This window comes from Equus caballus, chromosome 23 (assembly GCF_041296265.1).
Source record: "Equus caballus isolate H_3958 breed thoroughbred chromosome 23, TB-T2T, whole genome shotgun sequence".
NCBI lineage: Eukaryota > Metazoa > Chordata > Mammalia > Perissodactyla > Equidae > Equus > Equus caballus.
Window position 1 is genome coordinate 41,347,106 of NC_091706.1, and position 13,543 is coordinate 41,360,648.

The following is a 13,543-nucleotide window of genomic DNA, read 5'->3' on the forward strand; positions in this document are numbered from 1 at the left end:
GACTGTCTCAAAACAAATATTGCTAAGGATAATTAGTCCTTATCTTTGATTTATTCTGTTTTTTTGTCAGATATCTTTAGGCCTTCAGGCTTGAGGCCAGAAATAAGTAGAAAATGTGTCCTAGTCCTTGATTTGATAATGCCAATAGCAAATCATATCTGATATTCATAATAAATAAAGTTTTTTTTCTTCACCTGTCCTTGGAGTAAGTGGAAAGCTTGTAAGCCAGCCTTCCTAAATTGTGTCAAGCGGGAAAATTTTGTTTCTTTTTACATTTAACACTGAGAATTAAATGATTAAAATATTATTTCCAACTCTAATTCAGACTGATCTACAAAAACAGAGTTTTGAAATCTTCCTAAGTTATTAGTAACTTCACAAATCTGGATAGATTTTTATTTGGGAGACCACACACATCAGTGGCTTTAGCAGGGCCTGGTTGTACCAAAAGAGGACAGAGTGCCTTTTTGTTTGTTTGAAGTAAACAATCCAGTAATTCTGAGTTCAATTAAATGCTTTATTTAAGGAGAGTAAGAATTTCTGGTTCATTTCTTGTAAACAATAATTTCAAATAATGAAATTTCCTCTAGGAAACAGGTGCTCTTTAATATTAACATGAAAAGAAATAAAAATGCAAATACACAAATACTTAGAGAATGTTTGCTTTGTGGTTTAGGAGGTTTACTTTCCCCACCTATCAGCTGAAAGATGTTTAGTGACAATAAGTACTCAGAATAAGGTTTGTTCTCAAGCTCTCTATATGCTGTAATTGTATGCCCCTTTCACCCTTTAAATTTGAAATAAACTTGAAATGAAGGATGGAACCCAAACAGGCTGTTGGAGAAGTAGAAATGAGAAATGATTGATTTTTCTCAGCATAGATAACATTGCCTATCTTGTGGTTCAGCAAACGCTGCTATATACTATCAGTGAAGTGCCTCTTCCAACATGAGATTGTGATGTTGCCTTTAATATTTAATTTATTTGCAAATGCTGCATTTATTTCTGGGTTTTCTGCACAGCCCGGGTAGTAAGTACAGAGGGGAATCTCTGTTTTCTGCTGTAGGGGTGCAGGAAGAAGGGCAGGCAGTGGTCAGAGGCTAGCCTGTTTCCCCCACGACCTTCTCGCCCCCTCTGTTTGTTCAGGCCATGTTATTTTTGCTGTTCCTGTGACTTCCCTGTGCCTTTGCTGAGCTAGAATTCAAAACTAGTTCTATCTGACGTGCCAGTCCAAGCTTCTGACTATTACGAAATACCGTCCACATGGGGAAGACAGGAGGAGTGTGGTGTTTGGGCAAGGTACTGCCCAGAAATTCAGTTTGTACACTGTGCCAGGCGCCTTTGATAACAAGACGAGTAGAATTTGTCCAGCCCCAAAGGAGCAAAAGATGGACATGCAAAGAAACATGCCTGAGGAGTAGGCATTCTTAGCCAAAGGTCATTCTGATTTTCTGGGTGGGTTGGTCTGAAGAGTTACTCGGTTGCCTGAAGTTTAAACCTAAGCCACTCAGAAAATTATAATAAAATAGTAGTCTTGCTTTGCATTTAGAAATTAGCTGCCACTGCTAAGCCATTGTCAGTTTCTCACCTTGGCAGGTGAAAGTGAGGTTCATGAAAAGGTACTGTCCAAGGTCTTCTGAGAGCTCATCTTTCCAGTCTGTCATTCCTTAGCTGTGCTCCTGCTTCTTAACTCAATTTTGCTTCATGTTTTCCCACCTCTGGGCTTTGTTACATCCATCCTGAATGCCCTTCCTCCTTCTGCATCCCACCGCATGTGCACTGGCTGAAACCTGCTCAAAGTCCACCTGCTCTTGCTGGCTTTCCTAGTTCTCTGAAACCCCGCTGGGCAGCTTCTCCGAGCCATATGGCAGACCCCATGTCCCCACTGCTGCAGGCTCAGCCAGTGTGCAGAGAGTCCGCATCACTCCCCAAGGCAGTGTCTGACCTGGTGTAGAAGCGTTGCACGTACCCTCTAAACTCTAAGAAATTAATTACAGGAAACTTCTGACTTTGGAGAAACCCCATTTTCACTTTCTTACGAGTTCTCAGGAGCCAGCCTCATGGAACTGACCCAGCAGTATCTGGACTTGGTGACTCATGGCCCTCGATTCAGAGTGGTGCAGACATCACCTGCCTGAGCTCTCCTGCCACATGAACTGAGCCATCCAAGCAGAATCATACCTCCTTCCTTGTCCTGTGTTTGGTGTCCCTCAGGTGGCTGTCATGAAGTTCATCCTCTATTGCCCCTCTTCTAGATCTGCTCAGTAGAAGAATGGGGGAAGTGCGGGGGCTGGCGGTAGGAACCTGCTGAGGTGCGCATGCTGGCCTCACCTTTGTTCTGCTGGTCTGACCCTCTCTCCTCCCACATCTGCTAGCACTTTATCTTGCCTACTGTGATTAGTCCTGCAAAGCTTTGTTACAGCTATTTCTGTATGCTAGAGTGAGCTCTTTGAATATACCCGTTGTATCTTTTTCATTTTTGTATCTCCTTTTGCATTTTACAAAATATCTTTTATAGAGAAGAGGTTTAGTAAGTATTGAAAGGGCTGAAAGAATGAATTGCATGTTATATGTAATAAGGAAACAGTCACTCATTTAGTCTGTGGATATTTACTGGGCATCTACTATGTGCAGGCAGTGTTCTCGTGTTGGGATTCAAAGGTGCTTCCAGAGGATTTTTCCGTAGTGATCGTCCCTGTGGTGTACCTGCTGATCCAAAATAAAACAACATGTGACTAGGCTGTTGACATAGTACTTTTAAAGAGTCATTTGTTAATTTGTCAGTCTGTGTCTGAACTGCTATGATCTTTCCAGTTCTAGAATTCTTTTGTGATTCTTAACGTTTGTCAGCCCCAAAAATGACTCTCTAGCCTTGTTTTGAATAAGTGCAGCCTTCTCTCTGATCCCCACCACCTCTACCCATTTTTCTTGCCCTGTCTCTTGGCCTGGCTGAACTCATTCCTCTGCCCTTTCCTCTTCTGCCTGCTACTTGACTTTTTCTTAGCCTCTCATCTTTTGTGGGGTGAATCTCACCAAACAAAAAGCAGTAAGAAAAATGGTTTCTGATACATATCATAAATAAGGATTTAATTCAACACCCTTGACGTCATTAGCCATTTATTTTGATGCTCTGATCTTTAAGTGTAGAAATAACTTTTCTTGTGGGGGGTGGGTTGGAGAGACCGAGCACTTCTCATGTTATGAGCTGATACATAGGTATTCAGAATTGAGTCTTATTGTACCATTTCACGGTGTCTGCTGTTTGTAACATCCTTAGATGGCTGAGATCAGAACAATTTTGTGTTGCACAAGTGACGTGAGACCGCATATTAATTGCTGCCTTTCACAGAAACAGCCCAAACCCTGCAGTGTCAGTTCACCGTGGACCTGGGTTTTCAGCGTTCCCTTCCCCTCCCTCCACAGCTGCTCTTTAGCTCTGTGGGTGCGCTCTTTTCTCTTGGTATCAACTTTACTCCTCTCTGCGCCTTCAGAATCTTGCTGTGATACGGCTCTTGCATTCTGCTTTTCCCTCTGGCTAAATGCTTGCATGCCTGTCTCCTCCCCTGGACTGTAAGCTCGGTGCTGCAGAACTCAGACTTTGTCATTTCAGTGGTCCCCCGACACTGGCCAATATTGGCACATGAGTGATTGACTTAATGAATACCGATGAGCAGAACATAAATTTTACCGGGCAAGTTGGAAAAAAAAAGGGATTCTACTTTAAAACCTGTATTTAAGCCTTGGAGCAAAATGAAAGTTTCGGCCTCAATCGTCTGACTTGCCTGCAACAATAGTGACATTCTTTGAGTCCAGCATTATTCCCTGTGTGAGTTGGGAATGTTAACTTGCCGTGTTGTACTTGGAAAAAGTGTCTTTGGAGAGCAAAAGGAAAAAGGAAGTAGCTAATATATCATTGTCATTAGCTTGTTACTTGTCTGATAGGGAAACACTAATTAAAATTAAAATCATTTATGCCTGTTTTGGAATGACCTGCCTATTTATGGAACTAAAATGAATGATAAAATTGGCAAAACAACAATAAAATCATACTACAAATCATATGAGAAGGAAAAAAAAGGAAGGGGATGTGCTTTGAACCTCCACCTCCTTCACAGCTCATCACTCTGGATGCCCTCTGCCAAGCTGTGTGCTCAAGGAATCTAATGATACACAAAGCCTCATGCCAGATACTTCATGAATTCCTCCATCCATTAGGAGCCCTAATGGCCTATGCCATTGCAATGTGTGCACACGCAGCCCCCTCAGGAAGTACAGCGCTTCTCAGTCACGCTCCCCTGAGGATTCTCTTGGAAAAGATAAAGAAACATTGTACTTCCTGAATTCTCTCCAACCTGAGGCGCTCAGAATAATCATGCCTTTTAACCCTTTAACCCTCAACCCAGTGTTTCTCAAAGTGCAGTCCCTGATCAACAGCATCAGCATCTCTGGGAAATTGTTACAAGTGCAGACTCAATGGGGAGGCCCAGGCTTCCGGATGCTCTGGGGTGGGGCCAGCCGCCTGTGCCTTAGGCGAGCCTCCCAGGGATTCCCACCTGCTCTGTGGTCCCTGTGGCCTAGTTAGAGAAGGAGGGGTCTCTTTCTATTGCGAGAAAACAGGTGAGCAGGTCCATAACTTGACCCCAGTCCACTGGTTTGGATTCAGTTTAATTCAGCAGGCATTGACTGAGCATATGTGGTGTCCTAGCATCCTTCCTAGGAAACCGTAAAGGAGAATGACACCTTGAAGTCGCTCTCTAGTGTCGTCTGTGTCAGCATTTTCCTGCTATGCTGTGTTGGTCTCCCTGGATGTCAGCCCCTCCTCAACTTTGTCCCAAAGCACCCAACGTGGCCGCTCTCCAGGTGCCTCATTTGACTTCTCTAACCTCCTTTACTTATTAATTGTCACCCAGAAATTGGCTCCTCATCCCTTTCCCACTGGGTCACTGAGACCTCAGACACTGAACTGCCGGAAGAATGGCCTTGTCCTTCTGAACCTTCCGTGCTTTTAAATGTGCGATAATCTTACTGTTCACAAGCTCCCTTCAATCCCTGTCCCTCTAGAAATTGATGTCGCCTCTACCCTCGTCCATTTGAAGACTTTAGGCAGCTGCTACAGAGGTTCTTTCCCACAGAAGACAGCTGTCCAACCCTGACCTTGAGTGAGTAGCTCTATTTAGAGGAAGATAGAGAATCTCTGTGAATAAAGGCTAACAAGAGTAAAAAACACTCAAAATTTACCTTCCTACTAATAGCCACTTCCCTAGTCCAATTCTTCGTTATCCTTTGCCTTCTATTTCTTTCCGTGGCTTCCTAATAGTTTCATTTCCCACCAGTCTGTCCTTTACCCACCTTGCTGCTAGATTATCTTTCTTACATAGTTAAGCTGTGAAATGATAGAATTACTGACTTCAAATAGAGACCCATGGCCTATAGAAGGGGTCAGCAAACTAAGGGGTGTGCATGTTGTTGTAAATAAAGTTTTGTTGGAACACAGCCACACCCATCCTTTGCGGATTATCTGTGGCTGCTTTTGTAGCACAGTGGCAGAGCTGAGTAGTTGCCACTGGGACTGTATGGCCCATAAGCCTCAAATATTTATTATCTGGCACTTTAAGAAAAATTTGCTACACCTGGTCTGTAAGGTAAAGTTTTGTGTTTTTACACGTAACATAATTACTGATATATTTGGGTTTAGTTCTACCAATTTACAATGTGCTTTCCCTTTACTCCTATCTGTTCTGTTTCCATGTCCTTCTTTTCTTGTCTTTGTTTGAATTTGTTATTTTCCCTTTTACTGTTTTTTTCTTTTATCCTTTTTCTGGACAATTCAAGATTTTAGAACATTTTAAACTTCAGTTGTACCACTTCCACCTTATATGTTGCTATCGTCATCTATTTAAATTCTCTCTGTATGTAAAGCCCGGAAGACATCATCATTATTATTTATAAAGTCAATATTCATTTAGATGTATCTACATATTTAGCATTTTGGTTGCTCTTCACTTCTTCATGCGTATTTCTGATCCTTGAATATCGAAAATGAAAAGAAAAAATAATTATATTTGCCCTCACATTTGAACAATAATTAGGCCAGATATAGACCAAATTTAATTTTCCTCCAGAAGTTGGAAGAAGTCGTTTCATTGTCTTTGAGCATTCACTGTTGCAGGTTAGAGGTCTGATGGTAACCTAAGTTTCTCTTTTCTGGAAGATTTTTGGATTTTCTCTTCTTATTTGAAGGTCTAAGATGTGTCTAGTATGTGTTTAGGTGATCTTTTAAAAAAATTAATCTTACTTGGGCTTTTTTTCATGTCTGGGAAATTTCTGTTATTTTCTCTATTTCTGTTTCTCTAGAATGCCTTTTAGAAAGATAATAGAACATCTGGATTGCTTCTGCATACTGCTTAGCATTTGTGTTCCATTTTCCTTCTTTCTGATATTTTCTTCTATGTTCTGTACAATCTCTGGGCTCCGTCTTCCAGTTGCTCATTTGATCTTCATTGAGATCCATTCTAATGTTCAGCACATCTTGATTTTTTTTGATAATAATATTTTTTAATTCTTAGAGCTGACTATGTAGTTGTTACTGTTTTTTAAAATTGATGGGATGTATTTTGGACTCTATCATAATACGTACTGTACCTCTTTTAAACTTGTCTTCTGTTTCCACTTACCTGACTCCTTAAGTCAGATATTCTTCTATTTGTATATTCTGTCTCATATCGTTAGTTTTCCTCAAATGTTTGTAATTTTTAAAGTATCTATTGGTATTTTAATTGCACGTCTTGGGTGCACTTGCTCTTTCCTCAGCCCAGTGAGAACTCACTTGTCTTGTTGGTGAGTGATAGGTCAGATCGCAGGACGCAGATTCAGAACAGATCAGGTAACCTCACCTGATAATGATGGTCGTGGGCAGGGTGGGATATGGGGCTGGCCCAACAGTGGCTAGCTTGTCTTTTAGGAATTCGCTTCCACTCTTGGCACTGTTCTTGCCAGAACTCTGCCTCCGAGATACCTACTCATAGCTTTTCGCTGCGGATCTGGTCCTTGGAGTGAGTTGCACCCTTTCTTGTTAGTCAGGGCTACTAAGGTTTCATTCTTTTTCCTATATCTTTATTTAGGGTTTGGGGCTGGAGCGGTGGTAGCAGGGGCTAAGTCTGCCATCTTGATCCAGTCAGTCATTGTGTTTCTTTAAAGCCTTCTTCCCTCTCTTGCCCCAAGCAGGGCTCATTGCACCAGTCATTTTGGTTCCGTATGGCATTTTGTCCCTACTTCTTTCATAGTGCTTATTCCACTGTCACATTCTTAAGAAGTGTCTTATTTGTCCTAGTCGGTGCTCTACCGAATTAAATTCTGTAGCCCAGACATGTGTAGGTGTCACATTGCCACAGATGTTTCAGCCAGGGTAGAGAACTACTGGTTTAGTAGCAAGCAACTGAAAATGGGGTTAGGAAGTACTATGTAGACTGTACTTCAGCTTATAGAATGGCCCTCCTGCTAGACTTTGTGGAGTTCTCTATCTCTGCAAGAACAGATTTTTTTTTGTTTAACTCAAAATTGCACTCTGTGAACTAACATCTTCCAAAGCATGGAATTACAATAGTCTCCAGTTAGGTTGACTTTCTAAGGATGCTGGTTCTGTCCTTAGAAGTGACCACCTCTGGTCTTCCTCAGAAAGGAGGACACTTCCCTTACTAAATTCCAAAGATTGGTTCCTCTCTGGGCTGAAGGGAATTCTCTCTGTCTTCTTCCCCCTTTCAGGAAGGCCTCTGTTTAATGAGGAAGTCAGTGGTGCAAGAGGCTGAAAGTTACCAATGCATTAATTAGCTAAGTCATAATACTCTTTCCTATTCTTAAAAAATCCTATTTAATGAAGAAAATAGGAAACAGTTTCTCCTTTTATACATCTGTCAGTATCTGAACTTATTCAAACACGGACCTCTGTATAGTATGATTAGGCTCTTAAAAGATTCTCTGATTATGCCTGGGGCTCCCGATATGAGTTTTTGCTATTACGTCTGCCATCACATTTCAAATGATTGAAATGGACGAAAAGATACCAAAATACCAAAAAAATACCAAGAATGTATTGAAACTGATACCAAGAATTGCCAAAGAAATGTCAAGATAGGTTATTAAGTAATGCTTTTATTCAGAATATAATGGATTTTGTTTTAGTTCTGTGGCTCTCACTCTCTCTCTGTAATTTCTTTCTTTCTTTCTCTTTCTTTTTTATGAGGAAGATTGGCCCTGAGCTAACATCTCTTGCCAATCTTCCTCTTGTTACTGGAGGAAGATTGTCCCTGAGCTAACATCTGTGCCAGGCTTCCTCTATTTTTTTGTACGTGGGCCACCACTACAGCATGGCCTGATGAGCAGTGTGCAGGTCTGCACCCTCATCCAAACCCGCAAACCTAACCACTACGCCACCAGGCCAGTCCCTCTCTGTAATTTCTTAATCAGCTAAGCCAAATCCTTAACTTCCACTTAAAAATGGTTAATTGTACGTTGAATCCAGATGTATAGGAAGATCAGCTAAATGCCCAGAGTGTAGGGCCCTTATGTGGAGTAGTAAGAAATAAGACTACTTGGAGGGACCATGAGGGACCTTCTAGCAGCTTCCTCTTCTATCTCATGCTCTTCTTTTTTTTCTGTAATGTCTTGGAGATAAGGAGAAGCCATCGAAGGACGTCAAGCAGGGGTGTGACATGGGATTTATGTTGTAAAGAGATCATTCTGGCAGGGCTGGGGAAGATGAAGTGAATGGAATGACGTAAAAGCTGGAGAGACCAGTTAGGAGGCCGTTGCTCTGCTGGGCAGGACACCATGGGCAGAGGCAGTGGCGCTGGTACAGATGGGTAGGGAGAGATCAGAGCAGGGTTAAGGTACAGAATCTATAACACTGAAGTCTCTGATCAGATGTGAGGGCAGAGAGGAGTTAGAAGTCAAGTGCACATTGATTCTTGCAGGTCTGTGATAAAATATTACGGTCCCCCAAAGGCATGGAGTTTAAGTACCTTTTTTGTCCCAGGAAGGAAAAGGTACCTGTAAAAGAAGAGCAGTTGCACCAGTATTTGCTCAGACTGCAGACCTTTTTTACCCTTAGGGATGAAAAGTCGAGCTTTTTGGTCATCCTGTTTCTTCTGCTTTCCAAACCTGACCCTGTGTTGATCTGCAGCCGTTTTCTGCCACCCCTCAAGTATTAGTTCACAAATCTTACATTTAGTGAAGCTGTTAGATTTTTCCTTTCTCTCATGACAAATGTACTGATGGTGTTTAGGGCTAATTGTATGCAATTTAATTTTTGGATTGCGGTAATCATCATTGCTGTTTCATTTCGCTCTCTTCCCCAGGCATAGTCAGCTATAGATCTTCACCAGAATGGTGCCCTTTGGGGTGATTTTCAATTTTCTCACTTTGGGAGGCATATTTTTGTGTCAGTCATGAAGGGTTCAGATTTGGATTATTAAACACTTGAGCTCCTCATTTCCACATTGGACCATTTAACACTTTCCATTTCCTTGTAAATGGAAGATGTAGCCCATCTGTGTGCTATTTGGGTATTTTTGAAGACCTCCTCTAACTTAGGCGAGTATGTGCCTGTCTTCCAAACCCATATTCTATCGCTTGATGTACAGAGAGACCTGTATGTGGGAGGTAAAAGAGAAGTGGCTTCAGCATTCATGGGTGATTTACAGGAGCACCCTTGGGGCCTTTTCCTCAGCTCGGGCCTAGAGAAGCATGTGCAAAAGGTTTGGCTTTCCTAACCACAAGAAGTGTTTCAACATGTGTCTGGTAGTATGTGGCCACAGTCGTGTGTTTCCTTGAAGTACGCAGCTTATATTGCCACAGTCACTGTCACCACTGGGGCCCCTGGAGGGTCAAGACTTATTGATGAATCATCTCTAATAGCTATTATTCTGTAAAGTGTGGAAATTGGCTGAGTTACAGAGTTGGAATTGATGCTCTTCTTTGTTTTAACCCTTCAGAAATGCATCTTCTGCAGACACCGGGTAAAGAAGGTCTCTGGAGCCTGTATCCAGTGTTCCTATGGCCGCTGCCCAGCCTCCTTCCACGTTACATGTGCTCATGCGGCTGGGGTGCTGATGGAGCCTGACGACTGGCCATACGTCGTGAACATCACATGTTTTCGACATAAGGTCAACCCAAATGTGGTAAGACCTGCTCTCCTTTCCCTGATGCCAAGACTCCATAGGAATTCCCTCCTGTACCCCTTCCAGGGCTAGCATGCTCTGCTCTGTAATGTTACTCATTGTTGACATGTCCAGACCCTGAGTTCCTTGAGGGCAGGGACTGTACGTTATTATTCACTAGTATTTGCCCAAGACCCATCAGTGTCTGGCACATACTAGACACAGTAAATATTTACTGAGTTGAATGAGTGAATGAGCAGATGAATGAATGAAACTCTTTATGCCTGTTTGGTTTGGGATTTGTATACAGGGCTGCTGAGTATGGTTGGACAGATTGTGCACTGCACATATCCAGGACGAGGATCGTTTCTGGGAAGGGAGTGATGTGAAAGCACCACCTGAGATCATGCAGTGTTTAATCCGTGCACTTTTGCAATCTGGCCTTGGGGTTCTGTTTCGTCTCCTCCAGAAGAAGCAAAGAGCAGCGACACAGTAAAGGGAGAGGGAGGCTGATCCTGAATGCTTGTGGCCTTGCCACCTGAGATGGGAGAAGCTGGGGACAGCATGGAGGCCCTGGGAGGGGTGAGGACAATCTCAGAAAAGCAGAAATGTAGAAGAGAAGGAGGGAGATCAGTTTTTTCCTGCCTTTTCCATTTTGCTCAGGACTGAACATATTTCTTGGAAAAGTGTTTACAACTAAATAACATGTGAATTTAACTATAATTTGCTTTACCTGTCCTTGATGAATGGAATCTTTCCTTTATTTTAATACTGAGAAAAAATATGACAATATAGAGATGATTGCTATGCCCTTGTTAGCTTTCCAGTTCATCAGAATTGTTTTTGGTTGTCAAGAAGGAACCTAAACATCATGTCAACCGCAGCTTTGCTAACTTGCTGCCCTTTGCTATCCCTGGGAGGCTTGGCCACAGATGTTTGCAACCTAACATGCTTGGCCTGTGTCTCTCATAAGCTCCCAGGAGCAGCCTGCCAGGTCTCAGTATGGGCTTGGGGAGCCATGACCTATTCCCAGCAAATCTCTCTGCTTTTTAATGATTTAATTTCCATTGGCGTCTTGAGAGATACTTGATGTTTGCGGGTTGGGGCTCTGTGCAGATGTGTATGAATGTGCAGATGTACAAAGTGACATCACCAATGGTCACATCTATTTCAAAGTTATTTTCCATTGTTTTAGGTCTCAAGTTGAATATTCATTCATGCTTTTTCCTTAGTTTCTTGAGTCGATGGGCTCTTGCTAAGAATAGTATTATGTATTCAACCGAAAATACATTTTAGCAACTTTAAAAGAATACGGTAATGATACATTGCATTGCATTATTTGATGCTTTGCCATTTACAACCTGCAGTCAATAGCGTTACTTCATTAGATGACACATGGGAAAGCATTTTGAGATGTGAACGAGGTCATGACCTCTGGAGTCAAGGTAGTTGGTGTTCACACTCAGATTCTGCCAGTGACACGTGTGCAGCCTTGTGCAAGTTCTTATCTCTGAGCCTCAGATTCCTCACCTACAAAAACAGCGTGCTTACCTCACCGTGTTGTTCCCAGTCCATGGTACGGAGAAGCCCTTCATTCCAGAAAATGAAAGTTGCGTTACTACTACTGCTGCTGCTGCTGGCTTTGGTGCTGCAATCCTACGTGGACTGGGCCCCGTGAGTAGTGTTATCCCGGCTTCAAGGATAAGAACCCCAAGTTCAGAGCACTCCAATTCCCTGCCCAAATAGACTGAGTTAATGAGCAGCAGGTGCTGGACTGTAAATGCCTTTTCAGCCCATACTCTATTATTTGTTGAATTCCAAACCCCAAATCTCGAATGGTGCTAGAGGTGTTCATCTAGAGCTATGCTTGAGATCATACATTCCTATTTTAATATTCCACAGCTCTGTGGTTACTGATGATTATACTGAAGTTGCTATTAAAGAGATCCAAGTGTTTAATCAGGACCTCATTCCTCTTAACGATGACGTGTGGCTCAGTCAGGTTTATGTTACTAATGTGTTTCATAAATGATGATGAAAAAGAAAATATTTGACTTTGAGGTGATTTAGAAATTCCTCTGCCCTGCAGACGCACTTTAAGCTTGGTGTACTTTGTAAAGGGTGGGGAAAACATGATCTAATTTACAACACTACATGTGGCCATTTTTCCTATGAGGGAAAAATTTTAATGTTCGTAAATTACCTTTGCAAAGTCCTCTAGGGGGAAGCCCTGTGAATACTGGATTTCTGAAATATATTCCTGACAGCTATTACTTATCCATTATTCTTTAATTAGACTCCAAGCATGGATTCCTCCCCAAAATGTTTGACAACTAACTGGAGGGAATTCATAGAATCTGGCGACTTTGGCTAAGAACGTTGTGATTGCCCCTGTTGCATTAAATGTTCTTTCCTTTTCAAGCATAAAAAAGTTCAGATTCATTCAAGTATTTCTCTTTGTGTAAACTATGAATGCTAGGGGACATGCTCCCTCCAGTCGGAACTGTGGTTTGTCTATGCTGTCAACCATTCCTTGATTACGTGGGAGTTATGGGCAATTGCTGAATCATAGCAACGAATGCTGTAAAGTCCAGGCTAACTTGGCAGCCTGACACAGTCGTTTTCCAGAAGAGAGGATGCCTGTACAATTTGGGTGAAATGAAGTACAAAGCTGCAGTTACTTCAGTAGGATCTCCATTTTTATTCACTTGCGGGTTTTTGTTTCCCTTATTTTTTTGTTTCTTCCAATTATTTGCCTTTTGCATAAAAAAGGACCATTTTAAGTCAAATTCTACTCTTCCTTTAATGCCATAAATTATTTTAAATATAGCTTATTCAATGTTACTAAGCTGTGGGTGTAAAATCATTCTGCATAATGGTATAAAAATTTCATCTGATTTATTATCATGCGCTCTTCCATCAGTCAGTAAGCACACTTTGTAATTAGAAAGGTAATATTTGAAAAAATAGGTAGCTTTCAAATTTTTAAAGATAGAATGGAGTGCACGGCTAATCTCTGTTATGTAATCTAAATTTTAGTATGTATTTTTCAGTGTTTTTGTCAAAAACATCTTTTATGGCATCTGCTATCTTTCAAATGTAAGGTTTTATTCCTCTGTGCATGTGTGTGTGCACATGTGTTTGTGTGTGTAGTGTTGTGGTGCTTGACCACCCTTTGCCGTGATCCAGTGTGAACTATTTTCTGACTCTATTTCTGAAGGTTCCATTGGATGTCTTCCTAACCCATTTATGTGACTGTTGCACAGATGTTTGTAAGGAAAAAACAAAGAGCTATGTACAATAAATAGTAATACGGTTTTGAACTTGGGGGCCTTCAAAACTTATTTCTTCTCCAAAGCAAACAGTGGGCTATTACTCATAAATTGTAT

General features: G+C 41.7%; 1 protein-coding gene across 4 annotated transcripts in view; it reads left to right on the forward strand.

Annotated features, from left to right (window-relative positions):
• The window catches only part of KDM4C (lysine demethylase 4C), a 390,883-nt gene that overhangs the window by 319,772 nt on the left and 57,568 nt on the right, over positions 1-13,543 (forward strand). For all 4 annotated transcript variants that reach the window (XM_005605001.4, XM_070248477.1, XM_070248476.1 and 1 more), the window contains one exon: positions 9,990-10,175. In XM_005605001.4, coding sequence (XP_005605058.2) covers positions 9,990-10,175 — 186 coding nt within the window. The remainder of the gene's footprint in view (positions 1-9,989; positions 10,176-13,543) is intronic.